The sequence below is a fragment of the Crassostrea angulata genome, chromosome 2, assembly GCF_025612915.1.
Source record: "Crassostrea angulata isolate pt1a10 chromosome 2, ASM2561291v2, whole genome shotgun sequence".
In the NCBI taxonomy this organism is placed as follows: domain Eukaryota; kingdom Metazoa; phylum Mollusca; class Bivalvia; order Ostreida; family Ostreidae; genus Magallana; species Magallana angulata.
The window spans coordinates 53,912,770-53,937,677 of NC_069112.1; the positions used below are offsets into that span (position 1 = coordinate 53,912,770).

Here is a 24,908-nt window from a genome sequence, read left to right on the forward strand (position 1 = left end):
TGCACTTTTAATTCATATTTTATTATCTGTTGCTTCATTGACTTTCCGCCTGATTCTTTCTCAAGTGTTGAAAGAGTTGTTTTTCCTTGTATGTTGATGATCATCAATCGTGTAAAACATTTATTATATTTATTTTAGTACACTAGTCAATAAAAATGCTAACTACTGTTATTGTTCTTTTTTTTCAAGCTTCAGTACGCCTTCAACCAAGTAAATTCAAAGCTAATCAGAACAAAGACTTACATATGCATTTAAAACGGTTGATTGCCACATGTGTTTAGCAGACTCTGCATTAAGTGATTATTTTAGACATTTACTTACGATAATTTACAATCAAAATAATTATCACTTCAGTGTAGAGTCTCAACTTCCATAAAACATTCGTGTTGCCAAGGTTATTACGGATTTCAAATATGATACTAGATTATATGTTATGGCTTATTTTGTTTTTTGTTTAGCTTTAGGTAATAAACACGATTTAAAAGTATTTTTATTCTATTTTTAATATCGATGTATATTGCACACATTTTATGCATTGTCTTTTTCCTATAATAGCCGACACATCAACATTGTACTGACAAATAATTGTTTTGAACTATAAACCTGGTGTATTAGAAGTTTGATTGACAGGTCGGGTGGAGATTAAGTGAGCGTCTCAGAGAAAGTCATGCAAAACAGTCCACAAGCATGGTTGATGTATCGATATCAATTTTGGTGTGCAACATAGTATTAATATGGCATAAAATTTACCACATATGCTTTTGTCATGGTTGGCATAGTTCATGAGTAAAAGGCATGTTACTAAAAATAGAACAAGGGGTCAAAAATGGGAACAAAAACCATGAAATCTACACATATTTCAGGACCTCTCAACTTAGAGTGATAATACATGCATAGAAACTAGTTATAGGGGGTAAAAGCATGTTGTCTAGCATTTCATCTGGGGTGGTACATTTATATAGAACTTATCTAGTTTAAGTACAAAAAGGTCATAAACTTTTCAAATTGCTACGTTTAATGAAATGTTCAAATTTTATCAACTTACAAAGCATTATTTTGGTGTCTGTAAACGCTTCAATTTCTTTTATTGCAATTACACCTATAAGTACAGACCATGAATAGTACAATATAAAAAATCTGACTTTGGACTCTATAATATAGGTCAGATATGAGGTCACCAATAAGACTGGTTTTTTCATTTTTACAAAAAAACGTTAAAATGGCTAACATTCAATTCATTTAAATCTATACCAGAAATGTTCTGAAATATCACAGCATTATTTTGACAATTTATACAGCAAATAATAATAAAAATTAACTTTGAATATTTCAAAACAGGAAATACAAGTTGTCATTAATAACGCCATCATATAAGTACATAACGTATATTACTGTTATTCATAAAAACTTCAAATTGTTGTTTTTCCTCATTTTGGACTTTTATCACTTTCTTTTAAGAAGGTAAAAAAAATTCTGATGCTTTATGGTTTTAACAGAGAATACTAAATTAAATGTTATTACTTTAAGATAAGTTTTGCAAATATTAATTTCAATATTTTCAAATACTATAATAAAATTGGTTACTAAAATGAAAAAAACTTGTTTCCAAGGAAATACAATCATTTGCGTTTGTTTAATTTCCTGAGAAAACCTTATATTTATATATTACTGACAGTGTACTGAACCTTCAGAGAGTTAACTTTTGGTGGTGTCTAATTAGAACTGACAATAATCATTACATAAAAAGAAATGAATCATTGCACTAATGTAACCTGTAAGTTGCCATGCTCACACAATCATAAAAGATAAATACCAAATGTAATAAGAAATACATTCATGCTAAAATACACATACTGAGACAGTGTATTTTTTTTAAACCTGGAATTTTTCACCTTTACAGATATCTTAAAGTATAAAACATTGATAATTTCCATGTAAATGCATGTTATACAGGTTGCCACAGAGATATCCAAAGGTAAATTAAGTATTTGCTGCATAAAACACATTTTCATACATGTCAGATACAGTCTGCTGACGTTCTTCTGCCTTAAGATTCATGACAATTTCTTGAAGATGTTCATCTGTTTCTGGAACTTCCACTAAAAGAATCTGTCTGTCCCTATAATTTTTCTTCTTGTTGTTAATATATGATGCAAACAAGTTTCTCAGTTGATTTGCTGTTAGCCACTCAAATGGTCTAAAAAGGCGTTGTCCATTTTCATCACAAGCTTTTTGAAGTTCTCCACTTAAAGCTGCATAATTCGGCCGTTTTCCTGTCTTTTCACAGCTTTCAAAAATCTTCTTTACATACTCCTTCACATTTAAGGAGAACCTGTTGCATTTAGCAACAGATTTTAATGCCCATCCTCCTGAACTTTGGGAAAAGATACCTGTATCACGACTCTGAGACAACACTGTCTCACAAATGTGAGCATATTTCTCTCGGATGGCAGAACACTTTTCAACCCATATTTTGATGCCACAATCAATTCCGGTTTCTTCAGCTTTCCTGTAAAGGTGATTGCCTAATGCTAGATGTTTCTCGAGGTTAGCAGACCTCACATACTGTTTCTGGCAATAGGGATCTGGACATGCATACAAATTATTATTCAGGTGCCCCTGGTCCTGATCCTGGTTCTGTTCCTCCTCCATTTCATTTTGAATGTTTGGGTTCCTCATTCTAACACAGACTTGTCCAACATCAACTGCATGAGATGGAAATTCTTCTAACACCTATAAAGCAATAAAATCCAAATTACATTTGTAATTTTTAGACTATATAGCACATACATTTGTAATTATACTACAGAGACTATATAGTAAATTGCATTTGTAATTTATATAACAGAGACAAAATAGCTAGTATGTCTTCTTTATGATATTAAATCGAACATTATATAAGTATATGATTATCAATTTTCATAACTAACATTTACCTCAAAACCATTCATTTCTCCAACATTAAGATGCTGATCCTTCAAAGTATTGGTCTCAATAAGGCGTCCACAACCAATCTGATATGCCCTTTTTGCACTAACTGAATCCACATCAAATCTGAAATTGTTCAGAAGGCTAATCTGAGGAATTTTGGATTTTATCTTGGGCTCCTCTGCATTGTCAATGGATATAACACAGGTCTTTGTTCCTTTCAATCCATTATTACTTTCTAAGGCTCTCTTCAAGTCTGAGGCAGAAAGAATATCATTTCCCTCATTCAGAAATCTAGCCACATGCATTCGACAGGAACCAGTTTTGCTGTCACAAAGATCTTTTCCAGACTGTGCTTCACTGAAGTTGAACTCCTTGATGGTAATAGGAAAATGACTGTGATTCTGACTGATAAAGGAGATTAGTGGTGTACAGTGATAGCAACCAGCATTGTCTGTCTTCATGTAGATCTCTTTCAGGTTTGGAAACTGCACTGATAGAGTCAAAAGAAGGTGTCTAATAATATGAGCAACAGAAAACCAACCTTGAGTACCATTCTCAAGGATATGGATATAGGTGTTCAAGTCAAGATGGTCTGACAAGGTGCTAGCTGTTGGTTCAGGGTCACTCTTCTTGGTAATTAAACATGAAATATGCCAGCTAATGCCCCTTTTTCCAAAGAAGTCTGACTGTGTTTCCCTGTACTGGAGGGGTAGAAACTTCATGGCCCAATCCATTATAAGAAGTCCCTGGTTTGATTCAAGGTGTTGTAGGATGTCTGATCTTGCAAAGTCTTGGTGCACAGTTCTAAGAAGATGAGCCTTCCAGTCCTTGATGGCTTTTGTTGCCATGGTAATTTCATGCTGCAATTCCTCCATCAAATCCTCAGATGGTATTCTGACTGTTTTAGTGGCTTCAGTGATGCCCTCTGTAAGTTTGTGTGTCAAAGCACAATTTGAGCAAATGTCTGAATGGTCATGATCACAGTTACTAGAAAAGCATGTGTCTGTTGGATCACTCAGGGCAAACATTGTACAATGATCACTGCATGAGGAACTTCTGCTGAAATGGCTTTTCACATCAAATTTCAAGTGCTGATTACAGATGTTGATCATATCAATCAGAGTGTCTTTTTTCTCCATATCCAATCCATATTCCCCAAGTCTTGTTACAACCTTCTGTAATGACTCCATGGCAATCATTCCAAGTGCTGTAGTATTGTCAAGTCCATGCATTGCTTTCCTTTTTGATGCTCGACAGGCTTTCAGGATTCTGTACAAAGATGCACGGCTAAAAGTTTGGAACTCTGTTTCCTTGCAATACTCTAGGTAGTTTGCAATGATTCTAGCACTCACAGCATTTCTGATAACTTTTGGAATTTGTATTTTTTCTCCACTTGACAAATGAAGTTGCATGGTACCAAAACCAAGAACCTGGGAAATAGAGGGCATAGATACATATTCCAGAAAGTGGAGCAATTTTGGTCTGGTCAGACGTATTCTGTATATCTTTGGTGGATTTAGTATCTGTCCTGGTCCCATCACTGAAGCATGTTTTCTGGCGGCATCAATTTTGGATTGTGTCAGTGATGGTACAAGTTGAAGAAGCTTTGCCTTTGTAAAGTTGTTCGCAAATAATGACAAGATCTGCAGCTGGGTTTTTTTGTCTGCTGTGACATGATATGCCTCTATCAACTGTTGTGTAGCTTTGTCTGTTGCATCACTTTCATTTGTAAAGGATGGACTGAGTTTTGAGAGAATGGTGTCCTCTTGTCCTGGGGCTATGATGGACAGGACTATCATAACAGCTTCTTTGGCCTTGCTGATGTAGTAATACTTTGCAGACTTTGCTAATTCAGACCAAGGTCTTGTAAGTTGAGACTTCAGAGGTTGAAACTTGTTATCTATAAACAAAGTTGTTATTTTTATGATATAATTTTACAAATGATATGACGTACCAGAAAGGACCAGCAAATGTTTAGAAATTCACAAATTTGTTAAATGAAGTAATGTACTCTGCAAAATACGTTACTTTTTAAGCTTTCTCTCACTAAAATATTATCAATCTTCAAAACTAAGAATAAGCAAAGAGCCCTAATGCCACATCACTCACTGTGTAACAGGTCTTAGTGCGTGCTTGCATCCCCTACTATATTTCTTATATATATACATGTATTACTAGTTAAAATCAAGCATATCCCGAATGCTGTTAAACAAATAAGACGTTTTGATTCATCAGCATATTTGAAAGCAAATGTCTAACAAGTTTCTTGAAAATTACTGCATAAATTGATTTCAGTTAAATTACCTGAAAGTCTCAGTAATGCTTCATTTAGTTTTTCTTTTGGTGTTTTGTTCTGCTCATACCAGTCTTGGGATGATGGTAAGGAAGGGTAACAAGAACTTGTGGCTGGAAAGCAATACAGTGTGCTTCATTACTAGAAATCTACCGGTAACTAGAAAATGTGAATTCATGTATTAATGTTATGTGTATGATCTTCTCAGGTAGTATGATTTGCATAGTCAATGTCTATGATTTGTCTCAGTATATTGGTTTGCCATGATCTATTTATTAATTGATCAAACTTTGATATATTTAGATACACTTATGAGTTATTAAATAAATATGCAGCTCTAATAATGGAAACAAGATATCTGCAAGTGACCAATGCTTACTAGTAATACCCTTGCTCTGATGTGAATATTATACAAAACAAGCATTCTGAGAGTATTGCATAAGCAATACACGTCCCCTACCGGTTTGTGGAAATTGTGAAAACAATGCACTGTTATGCAGAATATTGAACCCGAATATTAAAAAATTGAAATATAAAAAATTAATTTTCTCGAAAATATGTCAACCAGACGCTACAAAAGTGTAAACTTGATCTGTAGTTTGACATTTTGAAGCAGTTCAGCAAATTTCATTTTATTCCTCAAACGCATAAAGAAAAAAAGTGTGGAAAACTGAAGTGGGACAGACAGATGGACTGACGGACACAGAGGAAAGCTATAGTCCCCTCCGGTGAAAACCGGTAGGGGACTAATAAGCAAAGTCTACATTTAACAGGAAGTTGACGTACACATGGTACAAAAATAAATTCCACTATATGGCATGCCTATACAAAGTGTGTGTTAAAATTTCAAGCATCTGTGATGAATAGCTAGTTGCTGAGAAAACTGTGACAGAAATTGTTGACAGACAGACAGACACACAAGGGTAAAACAGTATACCCTTTTCTCCTTTGGAGTGGGATACCAATAATTCATTATAGATACTAAAAAACTGACATAGTCTCAAGATATACAATCCTCCTTATATGGTCTACTTGTGACAAATTGTGTCACACAATTGTGTTAATGGACAGACAGACAGTTGGACAGAATGATATTTCTCTTAAGAGTTCCAAGATATTTTACTGAGTCATAATTACTTTTGACATTGGTTCGCATAATGCACTGCATACATTTTTAAACTTTTTTTTATACACAATGCACAATAAAATTTACAGTACACATTTTACACCTAACAAGAATATCTGTCAAATTTATAGGAAATAAGATTATCAAAATAAACACCAAAAAATAAATCAGTTGAGGCTAATATAGCTTGTAAATATGCTTTACATGTAATTGATTTGTGGCTTAATTTATCTGCATGCATACACTTACAGAGAATTTCAAACTCCATGTCTGTACCCACTGTGTCTGTGTCTTGTGAACTTTGTACACCTGTATTTAGGGAAGACACACATATCCATTTAAAACAAAGCAATATTGCTAAAGACCTTTAAATATATATACACTCTTTTATTATTTATCTGTTTCTGATAAGAATTGGGAAAGGTTATTGGTTTATCTTTACATATTAGTAACATATACCTGTAGTTGCATCTAGATCGAGTTAAGAAACCACCAACAATAATGCTGATGTACCTGTTTCACAAGCAATACATGTTTCTGTTCAATTCAACTGTGAACTTACTGTGTACATCAATATCAAATGCTGTTTCTTTGTTTTCAACTATAGCTGGTACATGTGGCACTTGTATGTCAATCAAACAGGACTGTAGATGTTCACCTATATAGATATAATGCAAATCTTTTCAGATTGATTTTATGCTAAACATAAAAATAGTTGTATATTTCTTAATTTTGTATAAAGATTTGGTTTAACTAACAGACAGATGAAATTACAGATAAATGAATAGATTGATTTATAATTTGTCCCTAAAAATGATCCTTTGTCCCATTAATGTGGGTGATGTAGCTTTAAAATTTAATATAAACTTGCATTTTTATGCGCAAACATGAGAATATCCAAAATCAAGTCATTAACTGAGAAAGAATATCTGGTATAATTCATTAACATATGGAAAATGCACTAAATTTCATAAAAAAAATGTGTCTGATACCATGACTTTTGGATTTTGTGCTGTTGTCTGTGTGAAGAATTCTACAAATCTGTCTACACCACTCTGAAAGTAAAATAATAAGGTCTTCTTAACAATTACTTTAAAAATGATATACCCATATGAAAAGCTAAAATGTATCATTGACAACCCCAAGTTCCATATATATCTATAATTAACAAACCTGGTATTGCACAATATATCACAACACATGCAGTTTTAAATTTTTCAAAATTTCTTAAGCTTCAAATCCATTGTTCATGCATGCATATCTACATGTTTATATGTATGTTCTTAACATTTGACATATGAAAATAATCCTTAAAATGTAACATGATGAAATCATTCGACATGTTACAATGCTTTCAATAATTAGAATATATTCCTTTACAATTTCTAATTGTATACATGCATGTTTGTCAGTTTATTACATTTATGTATATAACTGAATAATATATAGCAAAATTATTACCTAGTTCTTCTACATACTCTACATTGTATGATGGGGACACATTCTCCTTATGATCCATTGAGCACCTTTTGCAAATTGCTACAAGTAAATACTGCACATAAGATCAAAGTTCAATTAGTACACTGTGCATTGTAACACAGTTTGACACATGTTTTGAATATGACAAGTTATTTTCATTTAGTTTATTTTCATATGATTTTGAACTTGAAGTACTTTTTAAAGCAAAACATATTGTAGTGATCTAAAGTACTAATACACAATAAGACCTCTCCCCCCCCCCACCCCACCCCCCGGAAAACAAAACTATCTCTCATTGGAACCCCCCCCCCCCTCTTTTGAAAAAAATTTCTGGATCCGCACGTGTACAGTTAAGGTCAATTGTTAAATTTTTAATCTTTACAGACCCTCATATCTATATTACATCTATATCTAGATATAGAGGTCCTCCTAGATATTAACTAATTTTCTCATAATATTTTATATTACATACTCTTTCAATGTCCTGAATTAAGGTGACTGTAAAAATAACTTACCTGATCCTACTGGTATAGTCTGTCTTGTTTTTAACCAGAGTTCTTTACACATTGTTGGACTGGCCCCTCTGTCAGCTTTCATATTACCCCGATGACCAGGATAAGAACAAGTTCTCTTTGATCTTTTCCACCGTGCTCCCAACTCTTCGCGGTGCTTCAGGCATATTTTCATAGAAAGCACTGCCTTATCGATGATGAAATATCCACTTCGATACAATATTACTATGTACTCAGGACATATATGAGCATTAGACACACACCTGTCTAGAATTTGTGCACTTTGTAAACTGTATAAGTGATTCATAATATCCCTGTCACACTCATAAACAGAACAAACGTTTGCAAGATCACATTCGGATCCTCCGGATCCATTATAAAAGTTACACATAGCAGGACATTTAGCTGCTAAACCTAGTGCGTTTTCATCCATTTCCATGAACAAATAGGTCAAGCTAAATTAAAATAATCTCATGGTTCCTTCTGATGGAAAATGATAAGGTCATAATGATCAAATAACTAGTATTCACCCCATTGTCATAAATTATGTTTTCAATGTGACCTCCATTTGGCGTCTCTTCACTTTTTTAACCTCCTCTGCCTAGAGATTGTATCAAAGGGGAGGTAAATCTTACAAATCCTATTTCACAGCAAAAAAATTAATTTACAGGCTTGGGGAGCAATAATATCAATATAACAAATATTTATGACAAGAAAAAATCAATTTTGAATTAATTTATTCTTTCAAAATCCATTATATAACTTATTTTTTGAAATATAAATATATTTAATAATATGCTAGAATATGCTTATTTTGATAGAATGTATCAGTCAATATATTATTATTGCGTGTTATTCTTTGAGAGTCCAAAAGTGGATTTTTGAGAAATTTACACTTATGTCTTCATCTTAAAAAATCATGATAAATTTTGAAGATGCAGGCGTTTACAGGTATATTTATACCTCTATCAAAGTTGTTAATTTTTATACATCTAGCAAAATTGGCAAACTGCCAGTTTTCAAAATCTCTTTTTTATGGTTCTATGGGCAGTTTGTAATAATTTAAATTGGTATTATGAAAAATTGAGTTTTAAGTAACATATATATAAGTAAAACAATTGTGAGGAATTTTCTATTATATTCTTTTTTTAGTGTTCAAACTGCATTGTTTTCCATAATTTTTCTTGGGTTTTAATCCATATTTGGGCCATTATTCAAATTAGGTCACAGCTAAAAATAGAACGACACCAGCAAGCAATTGAATTCAAAATTTGGAGTTTTATGGGATAATCTTTCAGTTTTAAACACTTTTTAAAATATCTAAGATGTACGCTTGTGGACAATTTTGGTAATATTGCATGACTTTCTCCGAGACGCTCACTTAAATTTTAGGTAAATGTGAGAAGTAAAAATTGTAATTTTTCTTTATAAAGTGCGGCAACCAATTCATTAAAATATCATAACGGAAATTCTATAGAAATTGGTTAAAGTACATGCGGTAAATAGATAACGTATGTTTATTTATGTTCATGAAGAAATGTGTTATTAAGTCCAGTGATGAGCCTGTCGATGCCGGGTCAGAAATCTAAATAAAACTCTTCTACTGACCACGGTGCGTCAGATCATTAGTATGCACTTAATCGCATTTACTTATAAGGTCCGGAAATTGAAGGTACAGTGTCCGTGCGTATAAAAAGGAGGTGCGGGAAAAACGGCTCTCCAGTAGTCAACTGAAAGCTGTATTTTGCCTCCTCTTTTTGTACAGGTAAGAACATATTACGATACTTGCGCGGTTTTAATAAAAGTTAACAAAAATGATTCAGATGGTTCAAGTAAATATAATATCTTCTTTTCAAAGTTTTTGTAATCAATGCTTATTGTTATTACTTATACATTATATTATATTATGGAATTTGATTGGAATGTTTTATTATTAAAATTGAATAAAAGAATAGTCAACTGGAAGCTGTCTTTTGCCTCCTCTTTTTATACAGAGAAACGGCTACTCCCCAGGTCGAGGAGGAGATAAATCTGGGTTATATAACGTGGCACAGGCAATGCCAAGTGTCTGGTCAAGGACGAATAAGGTCCCGAGGATAAAATAAACTAAAATATAGTATTCAGCGAAATCCTAGTACGATAAAAATATAAATCTTATTTGTTGTTAATCATAATGAAGCATTTAGAGGCTAGTATCATATTCCAGTGTTATTTGTTTCTAGTTAACTCACCAACATATTATTCCTTTATTTACGCGAATTGGATTTTATTTCTATCATATGATTTATACAAATTCCAATGATAATCGATAGTTGGTTAACATTTACTGAGTACTTTTACAATATTAACATTCCAGAGAATATTTCATATTTCTGTTGAAATTCGGATATTTACTTTGAATCATATATATATATATATATCTGCAAATAAATAATTTGTTATTGATACCCACACGGATTAATAACTGCAATGTAAAAAAAGAGCTTTCCTCAGATATTGCAAAATTAATATTAAATTAAGAAGTAGCTAAAAGGTTTAGTTTCGGTGGGTTTGTAAGGATCATGCATCATGTAGTTACTATATTACTTTTTCCCATTAATCAAAATCTAAAACCAATACAAGTTTACAGAAAACATGTGAGTGAATAGTTGTTAAATAATATTTTTTTTCTCAGAAACATGTTTTTTTTGTCTAAATTATTTTGTTGGGCGGGCAAAAACGTATTCAGTAAGTGAAATAAATATTTATTTTTTTTACCAAAGGAATCGTTTGGAAGACTTGGGTCATTTATTTTCAGACGATTTACGCATTGTTCAAACAAAAAAAGGTCAATGGTCAAGGTCAAGCAATAAAAAAATTGCAAACTTAATCGTTTGACACTTTTTTTATGAAGTAACGCAGAATAAATACTTTATTCTATTGAAGCAATCTTATTTCAAACATAAAACACAATGAGGTGGAAAGACCTCTAATTGTTCGAGAACAATTAGTCTACTAGTTATTCTTATTATTTTTCTCTATTTTCCAAGGACAGCTTTTTTATTATAAGATATATTGAAACAATTTTTCCTTCATGTAATTGGCCATTTAAAGTTCTGATACCAAATGACCCTGTTCCTGACAATCTCCGAAACTTACAAAGTTATTGCCCTTGTCTACGAAAAGCTTGTTATCGCTACTCCTCTGAAACCAAAAGAGATAAAAGCTTGGAACTTTTACCAATGTCTTCAGTACACTTACAGGGTTCTTCAATCTATTTATACCTAAAAGATCTGAGGCCCCCTTCTAGTACTTATTGCCCCTGAAAGTATTTAAATTTCTATAAAATCACTTTCAATTTTTTTATTATTTGTCATAGAGACTTCGGGTCACTTGGGATGGAAGCGTCTACCTTGGCTGATCAAAATGACATAAAGATCAAAGGTCAAGGTCATTTGGAAATCTCTTAATTAATGAGTTTTTAGATCTTTTTTGTTGAGGGTGGTAGAGAAAAACTTGTTCATCGATGTAGTAGGACATCATAAGACATTTCAAAATATAACCCTTAAACCCCTACCATGAAACAATTATAGAGTTATTGCCCCTATTGTACAAATTCTTGTTATCCCTACTCCTCACTAACTGTTAGGGATAGAGACTTGAAACTTTTACTAATGTATTCAGTACACTTAGACGCTCCTTCAATCTATCATACCGAAAGGGTCCAAGACCCTTCTATAACTTCAATAACTTCTATCAGTTATTGCCCCTGAAAGTTTGGAACATTCAATAAAACACAAATAACTTTGGAATCAATAATCATAGAGACATCGGACCACTTTGGATGGAAGCGTCTACCTTGTCAGATCAAAATAACATAAATGTCAAAGGTCAAAGTCAAGCCATTAAAAATTGCATACTTAATCTTTTGACACTTTTTTATAAAGTAACGCATATTTTAAAAAAACTTTATTCTATTGCAGCAATCTTATTTCAAACATAAAACACAATGAGGTGGAAAGACCTCTAATTGTCAATTCGTCTATTAGTTATATTTCGAATTCTTTGTCGATTGATTTTCCTTTTTTAACATGATGTAGATTTTAGATAAGACAGAAAAATACATATATGGCTTAATCATATGCTGTATTTGTGAATGTTTATGGTTACAGTATGCTTTTGCTAATGCTATTCCTAAATTGACAAAATTGTAAAGCCGACTAGATCGCATTGATAAACGTTCTTCATCGTCTGTAAAACAAACTGAATTGGTGTTGTAAATACATTGTAACGTAATTTTTGTCTGCATAATCAATCTACAATTTTTACTCAAATCTGATTGGCTACATGATGCAGGATTGGATAGGATACGATTCATGTGGCGTGCATTCTGCATCTTATTCTACCTAATCCTTGTAAACTTGTAGGATGGCAGCATTATACCGTATTAAACAACATTTCTGTAACAGAAACCGCAGTATATACAGTCAGTTTAAGCATATATTTTACAACATACACCATAGCATAGCATAGCATTGAAATCTCATAGCATAGCATTGGAGTCTCATACCATAGCATTGGAATCTCATACCATAGCATACAATCTCATAGAATCGCATTCGTCATAGCATACCATAGCATACCATAGCATAGCATACAACATTATTTTAACTCGGTTTTAAATGTTTTTATTCGAAAAAATAAATGTTCACATGATATATTTCTGGTAAACTTTGGCTTCTTATTATTTCACTTCGAAATGTGTGGAACTCTTCTGTGTATGGAGGCGTTTTTGTTCAAATCTCATAGCATACCATACCATAGCATAGCATACCATATCATTAAGCCCTTCATTTCAATTTATCATAGCATAGCATACAAATCTCATAGCATACCATACAAATCTCATAGCATATCATTAAAATTGCATACCATAGCATAGCATAAAATTGTAAAAGATATGCATGAAATGACTGTACGACAAAACGTGTTGATTTAATAAACATTGTTACTACACAAATGAATCAAAATGGATAATAAGCGCTGTTCATCCATTTAAAAAATTAACTTTGATATATGGACTCCATTTGTCGATGTAGTTATATCTTACTTCCGTGAATACAATGCTTATGTCTAATGGTTTCATTTTTCTTTTTTGTGGGTTTTTTTTTTGTTTCTTTATTATTCAAATATTGGGTGTCCTTATCATTGAATATACATAACCTGTGTCAATTGTGTTTTGTGTGATATTCAGACTGGTCATTGTGAGGAGTGTAAGACTTGGTATCAAGGAAATTTTAGGTAAACCAAGAGTACTCATCACATCAAAGGTTTGAAACATTTCAAACAAATTTTCATAAACACTTTTTTGAAAAGTCTGAAACATTTCTAACAAATTCTCGTATCAACTTTCTTTTACAGATCTGCCTTTTTATCAGTTTGAGTTCAATTATCTAAAAATGTCAAAGTGTTATATTAGATACTGTCGATTGAATTTGTTGACAAAATTACATGATGCTGCAGAAATTGTTCATAATTAGGTCTTTCCACCTTTCAGGTTAAAGACCTCTTGTTTTCTTCATGTTTTTTTTTCTTCTTCTTCTTCTTCTTTTTCTTCTTCTTCTTCCTTCACTTTTTTTCTGTTTTTAGGGTTAATAAAACAATTTAAACTTTATGTAATTGCTAATTAAAAGTTATGATACTAATTGACCCTGTGTCAAAAAACTCCCAGAACTTACAGAAGTATTGCCTTTTGTGAAGGAAATGCTAGGTATCTCTACTCCTCTGAAACCATAAGAGATAAAGACTTGAAACTCTTACCAATGTCTTTCGTACAATTAGAGGGCTTTTCAAGCTATTCATACCGAAAGGATATGAGGCCCCCTTCTAGTAGTTATTGCCCCTGAATGTATTCTAATTTCCATAAAATCACTTCCAACTTTTTTATTACTTATCATAGAGACTTCTGACCACTTGGGAAGGAAATATCTACCATGGCCCAACAAAATGACATGAAGGTCAAAGGTCAAGGTCATTTGGTTATCTGATAATTAATGAGTTTTTAGATCTCTTTGGTTTAGGGTACTAGGGAAAAACTGTTTCATGGGTGTAGTAGGACATCGTAAGACATTTTAAAATACAGCCCCTTGGTGCATACCTTGGAATAAATACAGAGTTATTGCCCCTATGATACTAAATGCTTGCTATCGCTACTCCTCTGACACCATAAGAGATAGAGACTTGAGACTTTTACCAATGTCTTCACTACACTCAGAGGGTTCTTTTATTTATAAATACCGAAAAGATTTGAGGCCACCTTCTAGCAGTTATTGCCCCTGAAAGTATTGAAACTTTAATAAAACCACTTCCAACTTTTTGTACTACCTGTCATAGAGACTTCAGACCACTTTGTATGGGAGCGTCTGCCTTGACCGAACAAAATGTCATAAAGGTCAAAGATCAAGGTCATTTGAAAATCTGTTTATTTATGAATTTTCATATATTTTGAAATACAGATTGATATTAAAGGTTTTAATAGCTTGCTGGATTGCGCAAAAAGGTATTCAATTGGGTCAACCAGATATCACATTAAGTCATGTGATTACTCAAGTGGAACTTGTTTTTACAGTCAACCCATTCATATTGTACAAAGATAGCTAGCCTGTAGAACACTTTCTTCTATTATTAAGTTTCCTGTTTATATGCTTGTGTTAAGAGTATTCACTAAGTACGGTTTTGTACAGAGTAAGTGCAAAAAAATTCACAGATATGTTTTAGATAAACAACACGGAATTCTTAAATGACTTGAAATAAAACAAATCTTTAAAAATCACTTATTGGTTTGTGGTTTCCCATTTTATTGTACAATACATATAAAAGGTATGATAATTTTCTGTATATTGTTTGAACAATGCAGCAACTTAAATTATTAAGGTGGAAAGACCTTTAATTAATCGAAAATAAATACTGTACTAGTTCTACACGCATTGATTTGTTGTGCATGATGATTTGATTTTAAAAAAGATGAACTAGTTATCTTTTGTCAAATTCTTTTCTAAAATATTACCAGAAATAAAACAACATACCTATGGAAATTAATCCATTCTGAGAAAAGCTCCCCAATTGTTTTATACGCTACAAAAGTTCAAGACAAAAGTAGATGAGTCATATTTAACGAGCCGGTATGGTGGGACAGAACTTGTTTACACTGTGAATAAAATCTTTAGATTTTATATATTGTTTATTGTTTATTTTTTAACTCGGAAGTTAAAAAGGCTTGCATTTCAGTGTGTTAAATGCGTAGATAAATTTCACTTCCTAGATCATTTATTTTGAAGAACATATATTACCATGGAGTCAGTATTATTGTGGTGTTCATTCTCTGCAATGGTTGGTCTTGGAATATCGTATGGTAAAATATTTCAATATTTTGGTTATACTTTTTTTTTACCTTTAATGTGTAATAAACACTTGTTCTTTAATACGGAGCAGTCTACTTGTGTAGATCCCTTGGAATTTGTATAATGATTTATTTGAAATTTATGCATGTATGAGTTACTAAATCAACAAAATTTGGGATCGTTAAGATGCCAAAATGTTCTTAATTAAGTTTGTAATGTGTGTTATTCAAAAAAAATAGCGACAATATTTTTTAAGTCAATTTTAATAGAAGTGCATATTATAGTCAAAACGTTTTTCATACGTATGCATTATAATTTACCTAAAAGTAACAGTTGTATTCAAAACATCAGATGATTCATTTAAAACTTAAAAAGGTTCAATGAATATTATTTTTATAAAATATATTAAATATAAAACAGTGATTGTTAAGCTAGTAATGATGCAACTCAATAAACCAGCTAATAAAACTTGACTGTGTCATATTTGCATTTATGATAGCAATTCAAACAATTATGTAGGCTAGCTTCATATGTATTTCTTAATGAAATCCTCAGAAAACATTGCCTGGAACAGAACAGCATGGCAGAAATATCCTTATTCTTATAAACAAGAATGGGGAGCGAATCGTGCTGTGGACGGGCGGAAATCTGATCTGTCTGTTTTTAAAGGACAGTGTGTGATTTCAGCAGACAGAAAATTCACAGCAGAATGGTTCGTAGATCTGGGAGAAATGCTCAGTATACATCACATCTTCATACAGTACAGGACGGACAACAATGTTTGGGGTGATATTTTAATCTAAAAAGAACACTACATAGGTTAGAACAGATAGTCTCATTATATATGATACCGTTTTCCCTTAGAATAACTTTTTAAACAACTTCGTTATCAAAATGATCAATTTTTTTTTTATGTAAATTTATTTATTTCTTTCTCACCAATTTCAAAACCATTTATGAGTTTTTAACATTTCGAGCATTTTTTTTAAAAACCCAGAAAAAAATTCTAAGAGAGTGCCTCAAGTGACCTTTTGATTGATCAATGATAACGACTTCCGACAGCCCCTGTACGAATCAATTTTCTTTCAAATATCTTCACTATTCTCAATATCTGCAGAGTATGTCACTTGTTTAGTTGGTTTCCCCAGTTGGACAAAAATATGGTGCGATTTTGATTAGTAGAAAGTCGCGTTTTTTCCTCATTTTTCTGATGGGAAAAAATGAAAAATGTAATATTGAGGCCACCATATACATCTTTTTGGTCAACTATTGTTTATATCGTTTGTTAATATTCACATTTCCAACCGTCTTTGTGTGTGATAACATTACAAATCAATTTTGAAGACTATACCCCAATAAAATTATAAAAGATGAGCAACAGTAACATCGGCGTGTCTTAAAGCATAGCAGAAAAAAACGGTATTAGCCTTACCGCATAGTAAAACATTGCATACGCTAACTGGGAAAAAACAGTTTCAAATTGCTGTTTCAAAGTGTACAAATCGGAAATAATACCTAAAGAATGATTTCTTATTCCTTTACTCATTGGAATATCGAACTGCATTACATATTATGGAACATTCTCTGAAAAAAACTTATGCAAAAAAAAAAAAAAATAATAAATAAAAAATAAAAACTCTTGATATGGAGAAACTTGTGTGTCTTGGCGAATGATAAGGTGATATATATGCACCTTTTTGTATAATTTAAAGATAGTCTGCCTGGATTCTCTCTGACAGTTAACACAATATGTTCTTGCATCTTGAAAAAAAAAACCTATCTTTCTAGGTGGTCCGTAGAAAAAAGTCCTTATATCTGCCAAGTGACAATGGTTGAAAAAAAAAACATTTATTTTTCTTAATCTTAAAATATCAAAATAATTCGGACCAACAGTTTATAGTTGTAAAAAATTTTTATGAAAAATTGCATATTGTTTCCAGTTGTACGTTGCCTTTGATATTAGTTTTTTTTCTAATGCAGTGAGATATATATATATATATATATATATATATATATATATATATATATATATATATATATATATATATATATATATATATATATATATATATATATATATTTATATATATATATATATATATATATATATATTAGCATGTACATTAAATCAGCCCATCTTTCATGTTTCATGAAGACGAAAGTAACGCATACACTGGTAGATTCTTGGGATTTTCGGTATACATATCGAACACAACGAACAAAGATGACGGGACATTATGTTTTAAGGACACCAGCTATACCAGAGCCACGATACCTAATCCTACAAACATATCGTGTATCACACACGGAAGATTCGTCATCTATTACAACGACAGGACCCACCCTCCGTATCCTGCTGGGTATTCTATGTTCGCATTCAACGAACTCTGTGAAGTGGAAGTGTATGGTAAAAAAAACAAAATTCAAATTGAAAACGAGCATGATGAACGTATCACAATCGTTTTTAAGATAATTATGCATAATAAATTTGGTAAAAAGTGTGCGTAGAGGGCACATTTACATAATATTGTAAAAATATAATTGAGATACATACTTATAAGGAAAATTGTGTTCTGGAATCTGCTTCATTCTTTCTTATGTTTCTATTTCTAACTAGGGTGTCCTGTTATAGGATATTACGGAATGAATTGTTCGTTACCATGTCCGCTGAACTGTCAGGAAGGTCACTGTAACATTGTAGATGGAACGTGTTTAGGTTGCATTGCCGGTTTCATTGGATCGCAATGTAATAAAGGTTTGTTTTTTTCTATTGGAAAACTCTTTGAATTAAAGATAAAAAGTGTTATCGCTTCACTTAAGAGCGTTCTTTACTCATGGTTCTCAAAGTTGGATTGTTATAAAATTCAATATAATTAGTAAAATTTATTCTAAAATCAAAAATGTTTTATGAAATGAATTATTCTTGACATAACACTCGATATGTGTACTATATTATGGAATTAGGCTTAAACAAAGCTGGACTTTTAGCAAGACAGAGGAAATTCGGACTAAATTTTTCAGATTTTTTTTAATGAAATATTTTTGTTAATATTGTAATATTCAAAGTTAAGATTTAATTTGTTAGTGAACATAATTTTGCATATTTTCTGTTGGTTTTATCCTACTTTTTCATTTAGATAATTGTATGACATACACTACAAAAATACTAAAAATGCTTAAATACGATAAATGACACCATTTCTCAAAATTATGACCATTGACCTCATATAAATGTTATGCCAGCAGAGTAAGGTCAATACACTTAGTATAATACTAAAAATGTTTTAGTAATATTTCATTCAGTTCTTTGTTAAATTGAATCAAAAATGGGTAGGAATTTGAAAAACTGATAGAGGAAATTCGGACTTGAATATTTATAAAAAATTGTGAATGAAACCATAAAGTTTTTTTTATCTATTTAGTGTCACTGCCATTTTTAAACTGTATTTCACTCTTACAAGAAATGGCAATTTGTATTATTTTCACAATTAAGAAAATCTCAATCATAGTGTAAATTGTTAAGGGTTTTTTCCAAAATTTTCTAAAAATATTCTTGGCCATTAACTCAAAGAGTAGGTCAGTAAAAAAAGGTATACTACACAATATAAGTTTTTCATTATCATCAGTGGAATTTTTTCCATTCTGGGTAAACCTATACCTTAAAGGCTTTTATAAACGGCTCGTCCATTTCGCATTACACAAATCACTCTGACTTATGGAGTACACTAGAAAACAACTAAGAATTAGAGTCCAAATATTTTTAATTAGGGAAAAGGACAACAATAATCATGTATCATGCTTTAAATTAAGTATCATATTTTTTAAAGAATTAGCTACTTTCAAAGAACAAAACCATAGGTGCTAAGCTGTACTGACTAAGATATAAGGAATCATTCTTTGACTATACTGGATAGACTATCACGGATGACATTATTTCAAATTAAATAACGTCTCTCGAACTATATGATATATATACATGTAATCACTTACCGACAATATTATTGTCCGCATGAAAGGCAAAGCATGATTCTTAAGTATATTTCAATAACTGTGTAGTTGTTGTGCCAAAAGAAATATATATTTTTTTTTAATATGGCATTAGTTGCAATAAACAAAATCCACCTGTGATCTAGCAGCGTGCGTCAGTTTACAACAATCGAATTTTGAAGTTATTAAATGATATGACCATACAGCGCAAAGTATCCACTTGATGCTGTTAAATACGTTACTTTTAGTTTGTAAGATACCTCTAAAAAGAGTTTAAGGACGTTGTTTACTCAGGGTCAGAGTTCTCAAATCCGGATTGTTAAAAAGTTCAATTTCATGAGTAAAATTTGTTTTGAATACAAAAAGTATTTATGAAATGAATTATAATTGACATCACAATCGATATTTTTACTAAATTATGGAATTAGGCTCTGACAAAGTTTGACTTTTAGCAAAACAGAGGGAATTTGGACTAAATTTTTCAGATTTTGTTTTCCACTGAAATATTTTGTGTAGTACTGTAATATTTAAAGTTAAGATTTTATTGGTTAGTCAACATAATTTTGCATATTTGTTGTTGGTTTTATCTTGCTTTTTCCTTTAGATAATCGTAAAGAACACACCACAAAAATATTGAAAAATGCCTAAAAATGATAAAAAACTCCATATCTCAAAATGTTGATCATTGTCCTCATATAAATTGTATGCCAGCAGAGAAAAGTCAATATACGTAGTTTAATACTATAAATGTTTAAACATTATCATCATTCAGTTTTTTGTTATATTGAATAAAAAATTGGTAGCTATTTGAAAACTGATAGAGGAAATTCGGACTAGAATATCTATAAAAATTATGAATGAAAACTTTATGCTCTGTATCTATTTAATGTCACTAACATTCATAAACTGTATTTCATTTGTTAAAGAGTTAAGTAATTTTGTATCATTTTCATCATTAATAAAATCTCAATCTTAGTGTAAAATTTTAATGGATTTTTCTTAAATTTTCAAAAAATATTCAAAGGCGATTAACTCAAAAAGTAGGTCATTGACCTTTTTTGAAAGTGAAGAATAACACTACCATTTAAGGTCTATAATACACAATAGTTGGTTTTTCATTATCATCAGTGTTATTCTTTTTCATTCTGAGTAAACGTCATCCTTAATGCTTCATCTTTATATTAATTGATTTTGTTCTCCGTATTAGTTTTATTTTTTAACGTTTAGCATATGAAACAATTATTTTGTAGAAACCCCAAAAGAGACATAAATAAGAGTTTATGTTTATTTTAACAAATATTTTTTTTTATTCAATCATCTTAAAGAAAATATTATGTATGTTTAAATTTATTTAAGAGCTTATTTTAAAAAAAAACCCATTTACCTATGAATTTGTATTCATGGAATTGATTGAAGTTGTTTGGGGATTTATCTTTACAGAGTGTGATGGAGGCAAGTTTGGTCAAGACTGTAACAACAAATGCGGGAACTGCTCGCAGAATGAACAGTGTCACCATATTAACGGCTCCTGTATGAACGGGTGTAATCCGGGGTATTATGGATCCTATTGTTCAAAAAGTAAACCATGCACTAATAATTCAGATTTAAGAATTTTCAAAATTAACAATATTTCAAAACACAGAAACTTTACAGAGAGTGATGAATAACAAATAAAAAGTGATTTCGTCAGAAATAAGTTACTGGAATATTGTATTCCAAATTATCAAAATATCAACATTATAAAAAAAATCAAATTAAAAATACAAACTTAACAAGATAGCATAATTCTATAAAGAAATGTATAATTTAATGCAAAACAAAGTTTTAGAGTATGTTTTTTTTTTTCACGGAATAGATGACCTCATTTGCTATCGGCCTTTTTTAATTTGCACATTTTTAAGGGTATTGCCATAAACCTTTACCAGATAAAGTCAGAAATATATCTTTCTATTTTTCTTTCTTTTGTTTTTTTTTTCTTAATGTTTTTGTCTATATTTTCAAGTTTGTGAAACTGGGAAGTATGGTATTGATTGTCAACAAAGATGCAGTGCATTTTGTCGAACGTCCGGGATTTGTCATCTTATAACCGGAGCTTGTGAAGACGGTTGCAAAAGAGGATGGAAGGGAGCAGAGTGATTGGAAGGTAAACGTTTTTCATTTCAAATAAAGAACTCGCATCAATACACTAAAATACATTTTCAAATTTCGTTTTTGTTAAAAACTTGCATTTAACTTGTTTAAATTTTATCATATGAAACAATGGTTTTCTATAAACCCTAAAAAGACATAAATAAGAGTTTATGTTTATTTAACAATGATGTTTTTTATTCAATCACTTTAAAGAAAATATTATGTATGTTTAAATTTATTTAAAAGCAAATTAAACAAAAATCAATTTAACGATGATTTTTTTAATTGTATTATGAAAATTATCAACAAATGCAATGAATTAAAGTTGTTTGGGGATTTATCTTTACAGAGTGTGATGGAGGCAAGTTTGGTCAAGACTGTAACAACAAATGCGGAAACTGCTCGCAGAATGAACAGTGTCACCATATTAACGGCTCCTGTATGAACGGGTGTAATACGGGGTATTTTGGATCCTATTGTTCAAAAAGTAAATCATGCACTCATAATTCAAAGAATTTTCAAAGTCAACAATATTTCAAAACAAATAAACATTATACAAAATAACGAATAAAAAGTGATTTCATCAGAAATAAGTTACTGAAATATCTAATTCCAAATTATTAAAATATAAACATTTTGAAAAAGCAAGCCATACATATAAACTTAACAAAAATGTCATAAAGAAATGTATAATTTAATGCAAAACAAAGCTTTAAAATATTGTTCGTTTACGAAATAGATTACCTCACTTGAAATAGACCATTTTTTATTTGAAATTTTTTAAGGGGTATCGTCTTTAATTTACCAAATAAAATTATACATATATGTTACTATTTTTCTTTTTCCCTTAATGTTTTTGTCTATATTTTCAAGTTTGTGAAATTGGGAAGTATGGTATTGATTGTCAGCAAAGATGCAGTGCATTTTGCCATCCGTCTGGAATTTGTCATCATATAACCGGAGCTTGTGAAGACGGTTGCAAAAAAGGATGGAAGGGAGCAGAGTGCTTGGAAAGTACACATTTTTCACATCAAATAAAGAATTTAAAGGATATTAGCATGAAAACACTAAAATACATTTTCAAATTTCGTTTTCGCTAAAAACCTGCATTATTATTGCTGGATGAATTATAATGTAGGATACCATAATATTGCAATTTCAGTTGAGGATGATGGAAACACGTCGATTACTCTGTATTTTACGATAGCAACTTTTTCTGTCTCAATTGTGATCATCATCATACAGTTTATCTATATAATCATACGGAGGTAAGTTTGTTTGTTTGTTTGTTTGTTTGGTTTTTTGGGGGGTTTTTTTGGACGTTTTATATATGCAACATGTCATTTCTGTTACGTTCCAGTTGAATAACTACATGATTGATTAATTTGCTACAATTTTTATTAAACTTTAAAGAGGAATGGATGGTCGGGGTCATTTTAAAAATCTATTGATATATTCAAAAAGAAGATCCCTGTATACTGATGTAGAAAATTTGTCAAATTCCAAAGCTATTACATATGGAATTTTCTTTAACGCACTAAAAGTTTATAGCTAAAATAAACACTACTGAATAATTAAAAAGATATGATGGTTAGTTTGCTACCAACTAGCTACCTTAAATGTTAAATAAAATGTAAATATTTTTTTTTATGCATGAGTCTCATTCTACTTGCTTAAGAAAATGAAATGTACATTTTTGAAATTATATCGAGGAATTACAATGCAAGCTTCTTAGGATTTGTTTAAATGCAACCGTCTACCATTTTAATAGCTTTTCGAGATAAACATCTTTGTTCTGTTTATTGCGTCTAATACTGCGATGCGCGATATGATTTTGGATCATACGTTGGGTTGATTAGGGACATATGTAAAACAAAAATTGCAATGTCCAAAATATTTCATTTATTTATAGTTTCCATGTGATTGATATTGTTGATAAAATTTAAAATTTCGAAGACAAATATTTAAATACTTAAAAGATCTGCTAAGTTTTAAATAATATTTGAAAATAATCCAACAAAGATAAGCAGAATATGAAATATATTACAAAATCACTTTTAGAAATACATCTTGCTTTCCAATTCAATGTTTGGTATGTGTATTTATCATCGACATAATACATTAACTTTTAGTAACCATTGAAAAAATCCAAATGAGGTTTCAAGTAGTGGGGTCTTATTTCATTTTAATTTTTCCCAAGCAAACAAAGAAAAAAACATAAGAGGAGAAAAACATATGAACAAACCAGAAACGAAAACGTGTTTACACAGGATATTGGTGGTTACGAGTCGATGCTTAGTGGACCCGAGGACAACTACCAGGAATTAGCCACAGTTACTGCACATTGACAAATGAATATTTGGTGACAACAACCGTGTACTCACTAGATACATGTGACATGATGAATCGATTAGTCTTATCATATGTTAAAACACATTGTTTTGAACAGTTTCTTTTACAATTTTTTAAATTCTTAAGTAAAAAAAACGACAATCATGTATCTGGACTTGAGACATTTTTAGGAGTTTCCTTTGAGTTTTTCATGCTTTTTTCTAAAATGTCATTTGCGTATATATCAAGTGCGCTACCATAAATCAAACGAGATGGTATCGTAAAATAAATTATATTCACGTGAATTAAAGCACATGAAATATCTATAATTATTTCACACAAAAACATACAAAATGTCACTAATATTCCGAATTTATTACATCACACATAGATTATATGGGCCATGATTAGAATGTGGTCTGTGATAATGTTAGTTATTGAACAATTCAACGGTTTTGCAGTAGGACAAAACATTTATCAGTTTATAAATTTGTGTTTATTTATATACTCTTTAGAGATTTTTATGTGATATTTTCAAATCATGATAATGTTGTAATCGTATAGTGGTTATTGTAACGTCACGGCACCAATGTAATCGTATAGTGGTTATAACTTTTATTTATACCAAGAGTTCCTTCTTACGTCTCTAGTCGCTAAAGCCTAACGTAGGTCAGTCTCAAATCTGTCAATTTTCTTAATCTAAATCCAAAACTCCGTAATAATGAAAATGTATAGCTCAA

General features: G+C 31.1%; 2 protein-coding genes across 2 annotated transcripts in view; one reads left to right on the forward strand and one right to left on the reverse strand.

The window, feature by feature from the left end:
• Positions 1 to 24,185, forward strand: part of LOC128174499 (multiple epidermal growth factor-like domains protein 11) — a 43,559-nt gene extending 19,374 nt beyond the window's left edge. Inside the window, exons 5-11 of the mRNA XM_052840042.1 lie at positions 16,295 to 16,506; positions 17,876 to 18,127; positions 18,338 to 18,475; positions 21,148 to 21,285; positions 22,187 to 22,324; positions 23,000 to 23,105; positions 24,038 to 24,185. Coding sequence (XP_052696002.1) covers positions 16,295 to 16,506; positions 17,876 to 18,127; positions 18,338 to 18,475; positions 21,148 to 21,285; positions 22,187 to 22,324; positions 23,000 to 23,105; positions 24,038 to 24,185 — 1,132 coding nt within the window. The remainder of the gene's footprint in view (positions 1 to 16,294; positions 16,507 to 17,875; positions 18,128 to 18,337; positions 18,476 to 21,147; positions 21,286 to 22,186; positions 22,325 to 22,999; positions 23,106 to 24,037) is intronic.
• LOC128170492 (uncharacterized) lies at positions 648 to 8,780 on the reverse strand. Its single transcript, XM_052836267.1, has 8 exons — positions 8,345 to 8,780; positions 7,812 to 7,889; positions 7,343 to 7,405; positions 6,913 to 7,008; positions 6,600 to 6,659; positions 5,236 to 5,337; positions 2,937 to 4,831; positions 648 to 2,733 (listed from the first exon to the last, which is right to left on the reverse strand). Exons 1-8 carry the CDS (start codon positions 8,778 to 8,780, stop codon positions 1,981 to 1,983), a joined length of 3,483 nt encoding a protein of 1,160 aa, XP_052692227.1. The 3' UTR covers positions 648 to 1,980.
• Positions 24,186 to 24,908: the final 723 nt, after the last annotated feature.